Here is a 20,570-nt window from a genome sequence, read left to right on the forward strand (position 1 = left end):
GAGCCGCTGCTGCCGTATGTGACCCTATTACTGCACCTGATACCCCAATACTGAGCCGCTGCTGCCGTATGTGTGCCTATTACTGCACCTACTGTGTGGTTCTGTGTGCCCTCTAAATTCTAAAGCAACTAGAATATATTAATGCCGGGTGCAAGTGCCCTAGAAAACCGTGCCCACGTTTTGTCCCCTAGAAAGTAATATTGCCCTGTGTGCCCCTTTGACAGGCACAGTAACCTGAGTTCCCCTATAACAATAAGTGCCCACTTTACATTTAATAATGTCCTGAGTCTGCCCCTTGTACAGCTCCTCTATACACAGTATGATGCTCTCTTATACACAGTATACTGCCCCCTCACTGTATATATACTGACCCCTTAGTATCCCCCAAATTGATGGCTCCAACACTGCATGATAGCCCCCTAGATAACCTCCATATAGTGTAATGCACCAGATAGTCCTCAATATGGTATAATGCACTCCCCATAGACCTCTATAGTATAATGCACTCCTCATAGGCAGACTCTATATTGTATAATGCACTCCCCATTGGCCTCCATATAGTATAATGCACTCCTTATAGGCCTCTATAGTATAATACATTCCCCATAGGCAGACTCTATATAGTATAATGCACTCCCCATAGGCCTTCATATAGTATGATATACTTCCCATAGGCCTCCATATAGTATAACTAGAAATAGGCCCGATGCTATCGCATCGGGAGTGCGGCGAAATTTACATCTGTGTATGCTTAGTAGTGCTGACAGGAGCAACGTGTAGTAGAGAGTACTTGTGTGTCTCAGATAGTAGACACAATTGTTATACAGTATGGGACTGTGTTGAATTTGCTGCTGGCTAAGGTAATAAAAATAACGTATATATTGGCGTGGTACTGGCTTTCTTTGTGCTGTAATGGTGATGAGGCCAAATATTTTTAGTTATTTTTTGTTCACTCCAGTTAAAATGTCAAATCCAGAAGCAGTGCCTCAGTGGTATGAACTATGTACATACCAGTAGTAGACAGTATTTTTGTTTCTCAGATAGTAGACAAAATTGATACACAGTATGGGACTGTGGAGACGTTTGTGCTGCGTGAGGTAATTAAAAATCATAAGTAAGCACGTGCGGGTACACCTCGCAGTTATGGCTGTTACTGGGAATAGTGGTGACGTATATCTGTCACTTGCGCAGGCGCAGTTCATGGCCGTAAGGCTGTTACTCCGGCTGCACAAGTAAAACATAGACATCACCGCTATTCCCTATGCAGGCAGAGTAACAGCCGCGTCGTTACCGAGCGTGCGCGGGTAGAGCAGGTAGAGTGCGCAGTTGTGGCCTTTACTGCGCATGCGCTGGAATAGCGGTGACGTTAATGTCAATTGCGCAGGCACAAGTGACATACATGCCACCCCTATTCCCTCACATGCATATTAACAATGCGGCTGTTACTGCGCCTGCGTGGGAATAGCAGAGACGTGTATGTCATGTGCGCAGGCCATGAACTGCGCCTGCGCAAGGGACACTGCCACGGTGCCTTTTGGGATTCGGGGACAGAGGCCGGAAGTCCCAACTGGCGATTATATATATATAGTTGCACCAGATAGTCCTCAATATGGTACAATGCACTCGCCATAGGCCTTCATATGGTATAATGCACTCCTCATAGGTAGACTGTAATATAATGCAGCCCCCCCATAGGCAGACTCTAATAAAATGCAGCCCCCATAGGCAGACTCTAATAAAATGCAGCCCCCACATTGGCACATTGTAATAAAATGCAGCCCCCCATCCATAGGCAGACTCTAATAAAATGCAACCCCCATAGGCAGACTCTAATAAAATGCAGCCCCCATAGGCAGACTCTAATTAAATACAGTACCCCATAGACAGACTCCAATAAAATGCAGCCCCCCATAGGCAGCCTCTAATAAAATGCAGCCCCCCATAGGCAGACTCTACTAAAATGCAGCCCCCATAGGCAGACTCTGTTAGATAATGCATCCCTCCACAGGCAGACTCTAATAAAATGCAGCCCCCATAGGCAGACTCCAATAAAATGCAACCCCCCATAGGCAGCCTGGAATAAAATGCAGCCCCCCATAGGCAGCCTGGAATAAAATGCAGCCCCCCATAGGCAGACTCTAATAAAATGCAGCCCCCATAGGCAGACTCTAATAAAATGCAACCCCCCATAGGCAGCCTGGAATAAAATGCAGCCCCCCATAGGCAGACTACACATCCAGACTGCTGTTATAGGGGGGCTCCAGAATACACATCCAGACTGCTGTTATAGGGGGCTCCAGACTACACATCCAGACAGCTGTTATTCGGGGCTCCAGACTACACATCCAGACTGCTGTTATAGGGGGCTCCAGACTACACATCCAGACTGCTGTTATAGGGGGGCTCCAGACTACACCTCCAGACAGCTGTTATTCGGGGCTCCAGACTACACATCCAGACTGCTGTTATAGGGGGCTCCAGACTACACCTCCAGACTGCTGTTATAGGGGGCTCCAGACTACACCTCCAGACTGCTGTTATAGGGGGGCTCCAGACCACACATCCAGACTGATGTTATAGGGGGGCTCCAGACTACACATCCAGACTGATGTTATAGGGGGCTCCAGACTACACATCCAGGCTGCTGTTATAGGGGGCTCCAGACTACACATCCAGACTGCTGTTATAGGGGGCTCCAGACTACACATCCAGACTGCTGTTATAGGGGGCTCCAGACTACACATCCAGGCTGCTGTTATAGGGGGCTCCAGACTACACATCCAGACTGCTGTTATAGGGGGCTCCAGATTACACATCCAGACTGCTGTTATAGGGGGGGATCCAGACTACACCTCCAGACTGCTGTTATAGGGGGGCTCCAGACTACACATCCAGACTGATGTTATAGGGGGGCTCCAGACTACACATCCAGACTGATGTTATAGGGGGGCTCCAGGCTGTACATCCAGACTGCTGTTATAGGGGGCTCCAGACTGCACATCCAGGCTGCTGTTATAGGGGGCTCCAGGCTGTACATCCAGACTGCTGTTATAGGGGGGCTCCAGGCTGTACATCCAGACTGCTGTTATAGGGGGCTCCAGACTGCACATCCAGGCTGCTGTTATAGGGGGCTCCAGACTACACATCCAGACTGATGTTATAGGGGGGCTCCAGACTACACATCCAGACTGATGTTATAGGGGGGCTCCAGGCTGTACATCCAGACTGCTGTTATAGGGGGCTCCAGACTGCACATCCAGGCTGCTGTTATAGGGGGCTCCAGGCTGTACATCCAGACTGCTGTTATAGGGGGCTCCAGACTACACACCCAGACTACTGTTATAGGGGGCTCCAGACTACACATCCAGACTGCTGTTATAGGGGGCTCCAGGCTGTACATCCAGACAGCTGTTATTCGGGGCTCCAGACTACACACCCAGACTACTGTTATAGGGGGCTCCAGACTACACCTCCAGACTGCTGTTATAGGGGGCTCCAGACTACACCTCCAGACTGCTGTTATAGGGGGCTCCAGATTACACATCCAGACTGCTGTTATAGGGGGGCTCCAGACTACACCTCCAGACTGCTGTTATAGGGGGGCTCCAGACTACACCTCCAGACTGCTGTTATAGGGGGGCTCCAGACTACACCTCCAGACTGCTGTTATAGGGGGGCTCCAGACTACACCTCCAGACTGCTGTTATAGGGGGGTTCCAGACTACACCTCCAGACTGCTGTTATAGGGGGCTCCAGATTACACATCCAGACTGCTGTTATAGGGGGGCTCCAGACTACACATCCAGACTGCTGTTATAGGGGGCTCCAGACTACACATCCAGACTGCTGTTATAGGGGGGATCCAGACTACAGATCCAGACTGCTGTTATAGGGGGGCTCCAGACTACACCTCCAGACTGCTGTTATAGGGGGGCTCCAGACTACACCTCCAGACTGCTGTTATAGGGGGGCTCCAGACTACACCTCCAGACTGCTGTTATAGGGGGGCTCCAGACTACACCTCCAGACTGCTGTTATAGGGGGGCTCCAGACTACACCTCCAGACTGCTGTTATAGGGGGGTTCCAGACTACACCTCCAGACTGCTGTTATAGGGGGCTCCAGACTACACCTCCAGACTGCTGTTATAGGGGGGTTCCAGACTACACCTCCAGACTGCTGTTATAGGGGGCTCCAGACTACACCTCCAGACTGCTGTTATAGGGGGGCTCCAGACTACACATCCAGACTGCTGTTATAGGGGGCTCCAGACTACACATCCAGACTGCTGTTATAGGGGGGATCCAGACTACAGATCCAGACTGCTGTTATAGGGGGGCTCCAGACTACACCTCCAGACTGCTGTTATAGGGGGGCTCCAGACTACACCTCCAGACTGCTGTTATAGGGGGGCTCCAGACTACACATCCAGACTGCTGTTATAGGGGGCTCCAGACTACACCTCCAGACTGCTGTTATAGGGGGCTCCAGACTACACCTCCAGACTGCTGTTATAGGGGGGCTCCAGACTACACCTCCAGACTGCTGTTATAGGGGGGCTCCAGACTACACCTCCAGACTGCTGTTATAGGGGGGCTCCAGACTACACCTCCAGACTGCTGTTATAGGGGGCTCCAGACTACACATCCAGACTGCTGTTATAGGGGGGCTCCAGACTACACATCCAGACTGCTGTTATAGGGGGCTCCAGACTACACCTCCAGACTGCTGTTATAGGGGGCTCCAGACTACACCTCCAGACTGCTGTTATAGGGGGGCTCCAGACTACACCTCCAGACTGCTGTTATAGGGGGGCTCCAGACTACACCTCCAGACTGCTGTTATAGGGGGGCTCCAGACTACACCTCCAGACTGCTGTTATAGGGGGCTCCAGACTACACATCCAGACTGCTGTTATAGGGGGGCTCCAGACTACACCTCCAGACTGCTGTTATAGGGGGCTCCAGACTACACCTCCAGACTGCTGTTATAGGGGGGCTCCAGACTACACCTCCAGACTGCTGTTATAGGGGGGCTCCAGACTACACCTCCAGACTGCTGTTATAGGGGGCTCCAGACTACACATCCAGACTGCTGTTATAAGGGGGCTCCAGACTACACCTCCAGACTGCTGTTATAGGGGGGCTCCAGACTACACCTCCAGACTGCTGTTATAGGGGGGCTCCAGACTACACCTCCAGACTGCTGTTATAGGGGGCTCCAGACTACACATCCAGACTGCTGTTATAAGGGGGCTCCAGACTACACATCCAGACTGCTGTTATAGGGGGGCTCCAGACTACACCTCCAGACTGCTGTTATAGGGGGCTCCAGACTACACCTCCAGACTGCTGTTATAGGGGGGCTCCAGACTACACCTCCAGACTGCTGTTATAGGGGGGCTCCAGACTACACCTCCAGACTGCTGTTATAGGGGGCTCCAGACTACACATCCAGACTGCTGTTATAGGGGGCTCCAGACTACACATCCAGACTGCTGTTATAAGGGGGCTCCAGACTACACCTCCAGACTGCTGTTATAGGGGGGCTCCAGACTACACCTCCAGACTGCTGTTATAGGGGGGCTCCAGACTACACCTCCAGACTGCTGTTATAGGGGGCTCCAGACTACACATCCAGACTGCTGTTATAAGGGGGCTCCAGACTACACCTCCAGACTGCTGTTATAGGGGAGTTCGAGACTACGCAACGAGACTTTTAAAGGGAACCTGATTGCCGGCCCCAGGGCAAAGCAAGTGTCATTCAGGGTTCAGGGCTGGCGGTGCGGTTACAGATGCTACTCTCTAAACTCAGAGCGGTGACTGAAACCTCGTCGGCATCGCCCCTGTGACTGAAACTGAAACACTACCGAGAGGAATAAAGTTCATTTTCTCCCTACAGTGTTCGGCTAAATGCTGAAACCAGTCAGGATGATAACGCTATTACCCTACAGATTAACCCCATATCTTCAGGTTTATAGTGTTATTTCTGCTGACAGGTTCCCTTTAAATCCATCTTTAGGTATAGTTTATATGTTTCTTGCTAGGGGGAGCTTAGGAGGTTACAATTTATACATTGAGTGCAATATTGAAACAGTATACAGTACCTTGAAGAGCTCCCTCTAGTGGTGGCTTCAGGTAGACAGAAATGTATCCTTTGACGATATATCTAAGGAGGCCACTTTTAATAATGTGTAACTCTACTCACTGTACACACTAAAAATCTAATAGCAGACAATGATTTAACTAAGAACCCTAGAGAAACCAGCAGAGTTTCCATACAGAAGCACGTAGTAATTCCCTTGATAAATCTTTAACTCTTAATTAATCTCACTGTCCGCAATATTATGCTAAACAAACTATCAGCGATTTATTGTACGTTACGGCGCAATCGTTTTCATCATTACACTTGGGCATTAAAAACTTTCTCTTGGTGCTATAAAGTGTGTTAATTAGATGTTAGTTTTGCACGTCGTTGTATAAACAGAAGTAATTAGCGGGTTTCATTAGGTTTCCATTGACAGATAATTAGCATTCATTTACAGCGAGAATGCTTTTAGTCATGGTCTCCATTACTGTGTTATTTATATGCCGGCTTTGCATTTCTTTGACTCCTTTTTTTAAAATGAGATATTATTGATAAAAGGTGTCAGGTGTCTCCATGCTGAAACAGTAAAGTTTTAGTATAACTACAATCAAAATGATTACACCTTCCCACTCTCCATTGCAAATCAGGCTTATTAACAAACGTTCTGCTCTTTACAATAAACCAATCAAACAAGGACAATGTAAATAACAACAACTAATATAACAAGTGGTTTCTCCAAACTAGGCACAAAGTACCGGTTTATTCACTACTGCAGTCGCAGAATTATTCACCTCTTCATGATCAGCGTCTTTAGTGCTTAGTAGATCACCTCTGGCTGTCGTAACCTGCTACAGACATGATGCTTAGTCAGACGCCATCTTCTGTCAGCTTTCATGAGGAATCTAGGCCCAATCGTCACGGTCCATGGCCTCCAGCCAGGTCACTAAAATTCTTGGGTTTCTGTGCAGAAATTGACTTCCCGAAATGCCACCAACGATTTTCTGTTGGGTTCATATTGATTGTGACCGTCACACCTGAATCTTCAAGGACTGTTCCTATACCGGGCCTTAGTGGACTATGAGGATTGTTTGAGATTATTTAAATTTTGGAAGATTTAATGACACCCAATCTCAGTTTTCCTTACTGAAGACATCATGTATTCTCTTAAGATTTCTTGATACTCGATTGTATCAATCATGTTCTCCACACGTTGCAAGTTTCCAGTGCCAAAGGAAGCAAAGCAGCCCCAGAGCATCATCGAGCAGCCACTGCCATACTTCACTGTAACCATCACCAAGCCGCCACCATGCTTCACTATTGACCAAACCACTGTCATGCTTCATTGTAGGCAGGGGGTTCTTTTTAGCACATGCTTCATTCTTTCTCCTTCAGACATGCCACTGCTCCATAGGTCCAAAAGTTTATATTTGTATTACCACTCCACAGAACAGAATCTCAAAATTTCTATTCACTCCACATAAATTAATTTGTCTTGCCAGAAATGTTACTCCCCAGCTTTTCCCCAGCATTACCAATGCCATAGAGTTCTTTGTCAGCTAATAGCTTCTTACTGTACAAACTGAAACCTTAGGCACCAATTCAAGAAGTGGGGTATTTAGTACACTAGTCTTAATGTGGGATATGCTGGAATAAGATGCCCCAAATTCACTCCACATAAATTAATTTGTCTTGCCAGAAATGTTACTCCCCAGCTTTTCCCGAGCATTACCAATTTTGGCAGAGCTGCTTAAAACTGGTGTGGGAAACGTCACACTACTAAGTAGCATTCTTTTCCCTGAGGAAGCCGCCACAGCTGCGGCGATACGCGTGGGTTGCACCCCACAGCCCTCTCTCCCTCTCTTCCATATCTCTCCCTCCCTAACCTGCATATGATCTGGTTGCTCACACGCATATGGACTTTTTTCAGGCGTGGGTATTTCATTTTTATACTTTTACATATGTGTGACTACTATGTCCAATGGAGGTTGAGAGTTCTACAATATATATTCTTTCATATGGTGTTTGTTAATGTTTGATCTTGTTTGGGATCACTATATTTGTTCATGCTTATACATCTCTGTGTAATTGGGAGGGGATAGGGTTGTGGGTTGTCATTTTCCCTATACTAGGAGATGACTGCTGTGTTTTTTGGTGTTGTATTTTTAAATGTTTTTAATCTTGCCTTTTTGTGTGTGGTATTTAGTTATGCTGATCAATAAAAAAACTATGTTATTTTGATATTTGTCTGAGGTGCTCCCATTTTTATGGACATGATCTTTTCTTTTTCTAAGACAATATTCTCCTAACTCTTTAGACCCCTCTCTTGTCCAACCCCAAAATATTAGTGACCTGGAGGCAGGGCTGGCGTTAGGGGCAGGCAGACTAGGCCTAGGGGCCCCCAGCCAGGGGCAGACATACTGCTGATGCCATTGTTCTGGGGCCGAGAGGTGGAGTGGGGCCGCTGCAGGCAGGCCCGTTATCATGTAGCATCGGGCCTCTCTCACTCCCTCCTGTAATCATTACAAACACACAGTATTATATTCTGTTGGGGACTGCATTATATTCTATGGGGGCTCCATTATATGCTATGGGGGGGGTTGCGCTATACTATATGAGGTCAGAATTATATTCTATATGGGGACTGCATTATACTCTAAGGAGGACTATGGGAGTGTATTATACTATATGGAGGAGGACTATGGGGAGTGTGTTATACTATATGGAGGACTATGGGGAGTCTATTATACTATATGGAGGACTATGGGGAGTGTGTTATACTATACGGAGGACTAGAGGGAGTACATTATACTATATGGATGACTATGGAAGTGTATTATACTATATGGAGAACTAGGGGGGAGTGCAAAATGCAAGATATTCATCGAGTGATTGGATTGGTTATGCCGCAACAAAAATCATTGTTCTCAGCAGCACATTGCCCGGGGAAAACTGCAGATATGCTGCTAAGATGGTACTGTATGTGGACAGATTGATCTACTAGTGATTATTCTGTCCCCATCATTATTCCTCAGCCGGTGTAAAGTCGCCGGAAACAAGCTTCGAATGACTTCAATATTGTTAATCATACTCGTTTAGTGGCCTGAAATCGGCGCATGTAACTGCAACCGAAATGTTTCTGTGTGATGGTGCAATTAGTTAACATTTGGGGCCCCAGTTTAAACTTTTGCCTAGCGCCCCACTTTGCCTAAAACTGGCCCTGCCTGGAGGCCACTGCCCATGAGGAATATCTGGCTATACATCACGTTTGCAGCAGGTGATAAAAGCCTGAGGGGTTCTACTAAGTACTAAAGATGCTTGTCATGAAGGAGCGAATAATTCTGAGTCAACACTAGTCAGTAAAAGTTGTATTTTGTAGAAACCACATGTTATATTAGTTTTGTTGAACCTGCTTGATGAGGTGCTGGGGCAGCTGGAGGGACCCAATTGTCCCATCACAAGAGGTCCATGAAATCCAGTGAGATCTTCTTCTATGATGATTGCCATAGGACAGCTATAAACATATTCATAGGATGATAAGAATGGGCCCAATCCTTTTTGGATTTTTGCTTTAGATCCATTTATAAAACAGACGTTGGATTCAAAAGGGTTGTCCCAAAAACAGCATTGAATACTTGTCCACAGATGTGATTGCTGGTACCTAAACTGATTACAAGAACTGGTGTCCCAAAGTGTCTGGTGTGAATGGAGCAGTAGTGAGGGTGTGCGTCCACCACTCCTGTGGACATTGAATGGAGCAATGGTCGCACATGATTAGTACCGCGCTGTTCACACATGAGCAGGTTTTTGGTTTAGTGGGTATCTAAGTAGGGTTCTCAGACGTCCGGTGATCATTTATCATCTATCATGTGCATAAGTAGTAATGTTATCGATGGGACTACCCCGTTTTATGTGTTAACTTCCTTCTTGAAACTGAACTGGCAAGAGCATAAAGATGTTCACTCATGACTGGTACTGATGGTACTCTTCATGGCCCTCCATTTTTCATGTCCCTCCTTTGGCAAGCATGGTGACCGATGTTGCCTACAAGGATACCTAGAAGGATTGTCTAGTGAGCTCCTGGAGGAAGAAGTTTGGGAAGTTTTCATCTAAGGAATAGGGATATGGATTCTCTACTGGACTACGTCAGGCTGCGTTCTCATGTAGTGTTTAGTATTTAGTGACTGAATGTACAATCTCAGGAACGTTTTTATGTTAGCTGCTGCACTTATCTAGAAATAACCCCCATTATCGTGTCAAAAGCCATATGCCCTGTCACACCCGTTTCTGCCTAACGTCATGCCCCATGTTTGCTCTTGTGTGCGTGAGATCTTACATGGCGTTTCCACTTATACCTCGCCAGTCGTAATATGGAACTGTAGGGGAAACATGCTGCTAATAATCCATAACACATTAGGTTGGGTCTACACAGAGCAACATAGCCACACTCGTAGTCCAGACCTTGCGTCCTAAGGACATGACATGAGTTGGTAGTCCACCGTATGTTTTATATAAAGGGAAGCAACACTCACCTCTTTAGAAGTCATGGCCATGCTTTTCATTGGCATAATGCATACTATTACAGGCTTCTGCAATCTGTGGGCCATTCCTGCCGCACACATCAGATATCTATGTCTTGTGCCTGTTTGCACGTTGTGTGTGTGACCGTCTTCTTACACAAATTATTATCTGCGTATGTCACTTTGTTCTTATGTGAAGCTGTTCCAGAAACCCTCTCTGATGACGTGTACATAGATATGTGGGCCCAAGTTATTGGCAGTTGTCTGTATTTCCTCTTTACTGTCTTCAGGAGAGGAGCCTCCAGACTTCAGACCTCCTCACACAGGACCAAGGGAGCCCGATGAAGACACAGATATGGAGTTCTTACCCAAGCTCGATCAGGGGTATGTAAAAATAAACATATATTTAAAGGTAGGGTTGAGCAAAAAGATTTTCAAGACCTTGGTGGGTTGTCCACTTCATGACGTCAATACATCATCATCCTTACATCGCATGGGCCTTGTGATCACAAGAGGTGTCCAGGTAAGCTTACCCTGCTATGGTCCAACTGCCATGGAGTACCAATATGGCAGCCAGACAAGACTAGTATGAACGTCCTCAGTCGGCACTTGAATGCCGACCCCCTCAGTGCCTCTCCTGATTATTAGGCCTCCATACCATCATGACATGTACGGATGTGAATCTTTTTACTTGGGGCTGTACAATTCCACTTGTCACAATTCAAAGCAACATTTTTTTAAGCGAGTCCCTACTCTTTTAGGCTCAGGCCACACATAGACCCTCAACAGCAAATTCCCTTATCAACCACTGTGCCGCAACCACCGCCCAAGTCACATACAACCTATTGCACCTCAGGGGCCTGCAACCACCAACAAATAACCCTAAAATGGGAAAACCAGGTCAAAAAGAGCCTTCGATGCCACACTGCCTGACGCCCAATGTCACAGCAACATGTCATCAGCCGCGGTAGCATCCTAGTAGCCCAATGGCACCCAACCACCCAAGCATCCGCCAGCACTAAGTGAACAGATCAAGAAAGCTAACCTTTCAAGGTGGCCTCTGTTACCTCGTTAGGTGATACCATAGAAGACTGTTATTTTCATGTTCCAAAAATAATTCTGCTTGCTTTCCCTTTATAGAGTTGGATCACCTGCAATACCCAGAATTCCCTGTGTCACTCCCGAGACTGTCATACTTAAAAAGGAGGAGGATGAACCGGTAAATAATTCAAGCGTAAGCAGTGTGTATTTATAGGGGTACTTATAGATCATGGCTGGAAGAAAACACTTTTCATGCGGGTGGGTTCATGTCCTTCATCAGTTTTTCCTTTACCCAGTAACACTAAAAATGGCTGAATATAGGCACCAAAAAGCAAAGAAAATCATGAGCTAACAAAACAGGATGGGGGTCTAATATGCAGGGAATATCCAGGCAGGTACAATAAGGGACCAAGGCAGTAGACTTATTTATGCAGGTATATTGATTAGCTCCAATAGTTGTGGATTTTGTATGAGCAAGAAGGGTCACCGGATCAGTAGAGGGACATTGGATCAGTAGAGGACACGGTATCAGTAGAGGAACATGGGATCAGTAGAAGGACACGGGATCAGTAGTGGGACATGGGTTCAGTAGAAGAAGGACACAGGTTCAGTAGAGAGACACGAGATCAGTAACATAGTAACATAGTTAGCAAGGCTGATTGTCCATCCAGTTCAGCCTATATTCCGTCAGAATAAATCCCCAGATCTATGTCCTTCTAAAGAACCTAATAACTGTAGAGAGACATGGGATCAGTAGAGAGACATGGGATCAGTAGAGGGACATAGGATCAGTAGACGGACTTCAGGCCAGGAGAAAGACACCAGATCAGTAGAAGGACACCGGATCAGTTAAGGGACACTGGGTCAGTAGGAGCAGTAAGTAGAGGGACAAGAGATCAGTAGAGGGACACGGGTTCAGTAGAGGGACACGGGTTCAGTAGAGGGACACGGGGTCAGTAGAGGGACATAGGATCAGTAGACGGACATCAGACCAGGAGAAAGACACCGGATAAGTAAAGGGACACTGGGTCAGTAGGAGCAGTAAGTAGAGGGACAAGGGATCAGTAGAGGGACACGGGTTCAGTAGAGGGACACGGGGTCAGTAGAGGGACATAGGATCAGTAGACGGACATCAGTCCAGGAGAAAGACACCAGATCAGTAGAAGGACACCGGATCAGTAAAGGGACACTGGGTCAGTAAAAGCAGTAAGTAGAGGGACAAGGGATCAGTAGAGGGACACGGGTTCAGTAAAGGACACAGGATCAGTAGAAAGCCACGGCATCAGTAGAGGGACATAACATCAGTAGAGGGACACGACATTAGCAGAGGGACATGGGATCAGTAGAGGGACACGGAATCAGTAGCAGGACACGGGGTCAGTAGCGTGACATAGGTTCAGTAGAGAAACACGGGATCAGTAGAGAGACACGGGGTCAGTAGAGGGACATGAAATCAGTAGACGGACATCAGGCCAGGAGAAAGACACCAGATCAGTAGAAGAAAATCATGAGCTAACAAAACAGGATGGGGGTCTAATATGCAGGGAATATCCAGGCAGGTACAATAAGGGACCAAGGCAGTAGACTTATTTATGCAGGTATATTGATTAGCTCCAATAGTTGTGGATTTTGTATGAGCAAGAAGGGTCACCGGATCAGTAGAGGGACATTGGATCAGTAGAGGACACGGTATCAGTAGAGGAACATGGGATCAGTAGAAGGACACGGGATCAGTAGTGGGACATGGGTTCAGTAGAAGAAGGACACAGGTTCAGTAGAGAGACACGAGATCAGTAACATAGTAACATAGTTAGCAAGGCTGATTGTCCATCCAGTTCAGCCTATATTCCATCAGAATAAATCCCCAGATCTATGTCCTTCTAAATAACCTAATAACTGTAGAGAGACATGGGATCAGTAGAGAGACATGGGATCAGTAGACGGACTTCAGGCCAGGAGAAAGACACCAGATCAGTAGAAGGACACCGGATCAGTAAAGGGACACTGGGTCAGTAGGAGCAGTAAGTAGAGGGACACGGGTTCAGTAGAGGGACACGGGTTCAGTAGAGGGACACGGGTTCAGTAGAGGGACACGGGGTCAGTAGAGGGACATCAGGCCAGGAGAAAGACACCAGATCAGTAGAAGGACACGACATTAGCAGAGGGACACGGGAACAGTAGAGGGACACGGAATCAGTAGCAGGACACGGGGTCAGTAGCGTGACATAGGTTCAGTAGAGAAACACGGGATCAGTAGAGAGACACGGGGTCAGTAGAGGGACATGAAATCAGTAGACGGACATCAGGCCAGGAGAAAGACACCAGATCAGTAGAAGGACACCAGATCAGTAAAGGGACACTGGGTCAGTAGGAGCACTAAGTAGAGGGACACTGCATTAGTAGAGGGACACTGGATCAGTAGAGGGACTCCAGGCCGGTAGAAGGACACCGGATTAGTAGATGGACACTGGGTCAGTAGAAGCAGTAAGTAGAGGGATACCTGGATAGTAGAGGGACGCCACTTCAGTAGTGAGACATCATGTCGGTAGAAGGATGTTGTGGAGCTATGTGGGAGCATGAGTACTGGGGACACATATGCATGCATCATCAATATTTTAATGACAAAGCTGTAATATATGGGTCACTAGGCCACCCTGCCTATTTGCTACCTGTTTTTGTTAATGGTCACGTTATTGATGACATTCAGTTACGTAATTTCGAAGCCCAATGTGAAAATTACTCCCAGAGTGGTGACCCTGTGGTCACCCAAAAATAACTTCAGTGGTAAACCCATTTGATATTTAGGGTGTCATTATACATGCACAATGCCCAGAATACTTGGGGGCACAGTGGTCACCAATAATTGTCTCAGGATTGTAAGGTAAATACACATGGGGCATAATGACTGAGATATGACCACATCTTCCATAATATATAAAGTATTAGTGCCTTGATGTTGGACTGTAGAGTAGACGTTAGTGGTGACCTCCATTATTGGCATCAGCAGTCTATGGTGACGTAGCATGGAGTAACAGGTCCCTCTAGTTCCCGAGCTGTTGGGTCACTAGGTAAATCTCAGTAAATCCTTGGGGTGGAAGCTAAAAGAAAACAATTCCTCCTACTCAACTAATAATAGTTCATTATTTTGCATTGCTAGTTTGCCTGCTTCCTCTCATCCTTGCCCATTATTGGGTGGTCCAAATCCATATTATTATTATTAGCAAAAAAAACAAATGTTTCTTTCTGATTTCAGTTGTCTAGGGAATTAGACGACGAATCTCTGATCCCCAGCAGTCCCGCCACCGAGACATCGGACAATATCAGTCCTGTGGCCAGTCCTGTCCATACTGGGTGAGTGACGAGTAGGGCGCAGTAGGGATCTCTGCTTTTCATTACAATTCCACTATCGTGATGCAGAGGCGGGCAGTGCCACCTGGCCTTGGTGCCTGCAGGAACCCAAAGGCTACATCATAGGTTTTGTAGATTTTGCATTCAGGCCCTGAAACCTCAAGTTACACCTCTGGCTGCATATTAATACTCAGTATTTAGACGAGTCCTGATTGTAGAAGCGAAGGATCAGGCATGCTTGATTTCAGCATGCCCTACTCTTTACTCTCAAAAGAGAGTTAACTCCCAAAGAGGCCTGAAAGAAACAATAGTTTGGCCGACCGCTATGTATTGTGTATGGCCGGCTTTACTCCCCTTCCCGTATTCGACATTTTCTTGGCCTTGTCCCAAGATTATGTATTTGACGAGTTTAGGAGAAATAGCTGTCAACGGAATGACTGGACAACAAGTATAGAAGATGTATGGATAAAAGCAACTGAATGCTCTTTTTAAAGGGGTTGTCCACCTTTGGGGACAGTTTTTTGTTTTTTTTTCTGTATCGTATTACATGTACGGTACTTTTGGCTATAAGTCCTTTTTGTAATTGGGTTCATAAACAATTTTGCCCCAATTTTACTATAGCCGCCGTGTTTATTGATAACTGTAGAAATAGGTTAACAGAGAATCTGTCAGCGAGCTTGTTATGATGACCCAATGGAAGAGTTTCTAACTCTTACTTGCTTCATTTTTTCATTTTTAGCTGATTTTTATGACCGTAGCCTACATCAAAACTTAACTGTGCAACGAAACAAAGAGCCTATTAAAGCCAAATGGTGCAAAAATGTTTCATAAAACAGCATTGCAAAAATGATTTTTTAGGGGCAAAATTAATTAAAAAAAAAAAAAGAAAAATTGTTGCCAGAGGTAAATAACCCATTTAACACAGCCACCCCAGGGGTCCGGCTTCTCCAACCTTATGGATGATGCATGTATCCTATGCATGGAGTATATACTTTACCTAAATATCTATTTAGATTGGCAAAATAATTTTTCCCAGTTTGCACAATCCTGGCAAAAAGACAATAGAAAAAAGGAAATAGGACAAACTTGGGATGTGCAAATATAGATTGTGCAAACCAGAACAGGTTTATAGTAGGTGAATGTTACAGAAAAGCAGCCGCGCAATCTCAACAAGTATTGTGCCGCAGATGGTGTTTTCACATGCCGCCATCAGTAGCTGTCATAAATCTGCTTTAGCAATAAATGTTGGACGACCGCAGGACGGATTATGCAACAAATATTCATGAATTTGCATCAAAGACAAAAGAAACCTCATACATATGGCAAGCGGGGACCATGGTGATGCAAAACTGATGCTGCCATTTTATTCTCCATGCCAGCTCTTATGTAGTTTATCACTCAAAGGTCATTAGAAAGTATTACAGTGTGCTTCTAGCATTAGGGAACTTTTCAGAGAAAGCAGTCATGTGTATATATGAAGAATAATACTGTTTCTCTTCATAATATTATCTTTATCCTGTATTTTTCACCAGTTTTTCCCCTCTGCAGGCTACATATTTAATTAGCAGTTGTCTCTGAGCTAGTGGATGGAGACTAGCTGCTATAATGGCTCCCATACACTGCACACATAGATATAAGGGATTCTTGTTCTTCTATCTTTATCATGCACATGTTCAGGATCTACAGCAGCATGGAGGACATTTTTAAAGCAGTCCTGAACAGTATAGCTGTGAATCCAGTTCTGGAGTGAAATAAAACACTTACTAGAAAGCAGCAGTATGTAGGATATTTTAAAGCAGTCCTGAACAGTATAGATGTGAATGCAGTTCTGGAGTGAAATAAAACACTTACTAGAAAGCAGCAGTATGGAGGATATTTTAAAGCAGTCCTGCACAGTATAGCTGTGAATCCAGTTCTGGAGTGAAATAAAACACTTACTAGAAAGCAGCAGTATGTAGGATATTTTAAAGCAGTCCTGAACAGTATAGATGTGAATGCAGTTCTGGAGTGAAATAAATACTTACTAGAAAGCAGCAGTATGGAGGATATTTTAAAGCAGTCCTGAACAGTATAGCTGTGAATCCAGTTCTGGAGTGAAATAAAACACTTACTAGAAAGCAGCAGGATGGAGGATATTTTAAAGCAGTCCTGAACAGTATAGCTGTGAATCCAGTTCTGGAGTGATATAAAACACTTACTAGAAAGCAGCAGGATGGAGGAAATTTTAAAGCAGTCCTGCACAGTATAGCTGTGAATCCAGTTCTGGAGTGAAATAAAACACTTACTAGAAAGCAGCAGTATGGAGGATATTTTAAAGCAGTCCTGCACAGTATAGCTGTGAATCCAGTTCTGGAGTGAAATAAAACACTTACTAGAAAGCAGCAGTATGGAGGATATTTTAAAGCAGTCCTGAACTGTATAGCTGTGAATCCAGTTCTGGAGTGAAATAAAACACTTACTAGAAAGCAGCTGTATGGAGGATATTTTAAAGCAGTCCTGCACAGTATAGCTGTGAATCCAGTTCTGGAGTGAAATAAAACACTTACTAGAAAGCAGCAGGATGGAGGATATTTTAAAGCACTCCTGAACAGTATAGCTGTGAATCCAGTTCTGGAGTGAAATAAGACACTTACTAGAAAGCAGCAGTATTGAGGACATTATAAAATATTACTGAATAGTGTACCTGTGACTCCAGCTCTGGGGTGAGATAAAATAATTAATAGAAAACAGCAACATGGAGGAAAACCTACAGCATTACTGAGTAGTATAGCTGTGAATCTAGCTGTGGGGCGATATAAGACAATTGCTAGAATTCAGCAGTACTAAGCAGTGTAGCTGTGAATGTGGCTTTGTGGTGAAATAAAAAAGTACCAGAAAGCAGCAGCATTGATGACATCATATGGGAGTACAGAGCAGTGTAGCTGTGAATCTAACTGGAGTGAAATAAAACACTAGTAAGTAGCAGCATGGGGGACATCATATAGGAGTACTGAGCAGTGTAGCTGTGAATCTATCTGTGGGTGAGATCAAACAAATGCTGGAAAGTAGCAGCATGGGGGACATCATGCATCAGCACTGAGCAGTGTAGTTGGGAATCCAGCTCCATGGTGAGATATAGACCCCATTGTTTACCAAACTTAGCCATTGTTCCCCTATTAATATACATCCTCTTTGCTAACCAGTCCATGATTACAGCTTTCTGGAGTGATTATGGCCAGCTGGATTGGACCCGGACCTACCTCATCCCAAATAAGGTCCAAAATACATGCCTTAGGTTAATTGAGATTTGGAGACCTTAGACTTCAATTACTAATTTTCCAACATTTTCCCCCCAGCTTACTCAATTTGGGGCAAGACCAAAACATATGCATAAAGTCCTCTCTTTCCTCCTTCCATCTTGGACAAACATTTTCTCCTCTGAGGCCCACCTTACATAATGCTTTGGGGGTCCTGTAGACTCTGTGCACCAGAAATAATCGAGACCTTCCCTGGGCCGTATTAATCGAGATCTTCCCTGTCAATTCAAGGACCTCTTCCCACTCCTCCATGGAGATGTTTCCTACGTCTCTCCCCCATCTATCGTTAACTGAGGCACTTTACCAGTTTTTTCAGTGTAAAATGTATTACAGTATTATTTATATTCACTTGTGCTACATAATTGTGCAAAGTTTACTGAAACGACTTTTTGTTGCAGATTTTTAGTCAGTTTTATGGTAGATGCCCGGGGTGGATCAATGCGTGGAAGCCGTCACAATGGTCTGAGGGTTATTATACCACCTAGGACTTGTGCCGCACCCACCAGAATAACATGTCGCCTTGTAAAACCACAAAAGCTGAACTGCCCCCCTCCACTGGGTGAAGAAGAGGGTCTGACCAGCAGGATCATCGCTCTGGGTCCTACCGGGGCTCAGTTTCTTAGGTGGGTTCCTTAGTGTTGTATCAGTTTAGTACTTAGCTCTATTCCCTAATCGTCGTACTGATGTATATGTGTCACTCCCGCACTTGTAGCCCAGTGGTGGTGGAGATCCCTCACTTTTCCTCGGCGGGACGCGGTGATCGAGAACTGGTTATCCTGCGTAGTGATAACGGGTCAGTGTGGAAAGAACATCAGAATCGTTATGGGAAGGAATATCTGGAGGAGGCATTGAGTGGCATGGATGAAGGTAAGGTGTGGTCCTTCACAAAAGGAATGGTTATTCCTCACGATATAGAAGGTTAAATGTTGATCCGAGTCCTGAATAATTATATCAGAGTCCTTATGTTATGGCTGGGTAATGATTTTGGACACACATCAATTTTTAAGGGCTGTTACAAGCAGGTTTGCAATTTACTGCCTATTAAAATTTTCAACCTTTCTTGAGATATAAACACTTTTCTTTTATTTACATCTCGTTGCCTTGGAAACCGCCCACTGCTGCTAGACGGCAAACCATGCGCAATGTTTACACCTTCCTCTCCAAGGAACTTGTAAGCACTGTTTTGAAGCTGGTCAGTTCTAATCTCGGCCAGTTTCAGTGGAGTGCTGACATGTCAGACATCAACGGTGGTCGGTCTCCTAGGCAAAGAGCTATAAACAAAAGAAAAGTGTCAATATTTCAAGAGTGGCTTCAAAATTTTAATACAGTAAATTGCTTTTATGAGCACTATTCAACAATATCCATATATGAAATTGGGAATAACCCCTTCATTCTTTGACACCACTCTAACAATACGCCAATCAAAGGGTTTCTCACCTTCGACCACTAATGATCAACTGTAGTCTGTAGATGGACCTGGCAGCAAGGGTTTCCAGATCACAGAGGAGATAAAGCATTGCACAACTCCCATTGACATCACTATGCTTTTTGAGTATTACATGGACATGCTGGGTCCTCCAGAGTAAGAGAAATTCTTTGCAGCTGCTGATGGTCATGAGCAAGTGACCCATCAAATCATTATTCCCTAAAAGAGTACTTAAAGGGAATCTATCAGCAGGTTTTTGCTACCTTATCTGAGAGCAGCCTGGTGTAGGCAACGAGAAGCCGAATCCAATGATGTATCACTTAGATTACTGGGTGCAGCAGTTCTGACATAATCAGAGCTTCTAGATTTAGCATGAAGCGGAGCTGAGAAAGCTAGCCCCGCCCACACCAGGCTCTGTATCTACAGAGTGCATAGACACTGAGGTGCCTATCACAGGAGGGGGCGGAGTCAGACCAGGGCTCACTCAACCAGCTAGTCACATTAATGATAAGCTACTGGTGCTAAAACAATCTTTGTAAGCAAACAAAACCGCAGAGTTTAAAGAGGGGCATCCTGAAATCTGTGTTCTTCAGATTACATAGCAAAAACCTGCTGATGGATTCCTTTTAAGAAAGATTTTCTAATCCGTAATGACTCTTTTATATGGTTACACTTACATACTTTTATATCTTTAGAGAGTTGATATTTTTGGTTAAGTGATATTAAAGTTATATAATTTGGAGACTGTTGTTTGCTCTATGACTTTTTACTATACTTCCTATCAGCAGCTTAACTTGTGTCAGGCTTAAGGCCCCCATACATATTAGGTAAAAGTCAGTGCTGATTTTCTTGGGAT

General features: G+C 45.2%; 1 protein-coding gene across 10 annotated transcripts in view; it reads left to right on the forward strand.

The window, feature by feature from the left end:
• Positions 1-20,570, forward strand: part of ANK1 (ankyrin 1) — a 422,616-nt gene that overhangs the window by 324,568 nt on the left and 77,478 nt on the right. For 6 of the 10 annotated variants that reach the window (XM_069766918.1, XM_069766916.1, XM_069766922.1 and 3 more), the window contains 5 exons: positions 10,894-10,987; positions 11,744-11,822; positions 14,898-14,995; positions 18,687-18,911; positions 19,001-19,155. In XM_069766918.1, coding sequence (XP_069623019.1) covers positions 10,894-10,987; positions 11,744-11,822; positions 14,898-14,995; positions 18,687-18,911; positions 19,001-19,155 — 651 coding nt within the window. Of the gene's footprint in view, positions 1-10,893; positions 10,988-11,743; positions 11,838-14,897; positions 14,996-18,686; positions 18,912-19,000; positions 19,156-20,570 lie in introns of all 10 variants that reach the window. The other 4 variants (XM_069766914.1, XM_069766920.1, XM_069766921.1 and 1 more) reach the window with 1 other exon arrangement.

This window comes from Ranitomeya imitator, chromosome 4 (assembly GCF_032444005.1).
Source record: "Ranitomeya imitator isolate aRanImi1 chromosome 4, aRanImi1.pri, whole genome shotgun sequence".
NCBI classification, from domain to species: Eukaryota; Metazoa; Chordata; class Amphibia; order Anura; family Dendrobatidae; genus Ranitomeya; species Ranitomeya imitator.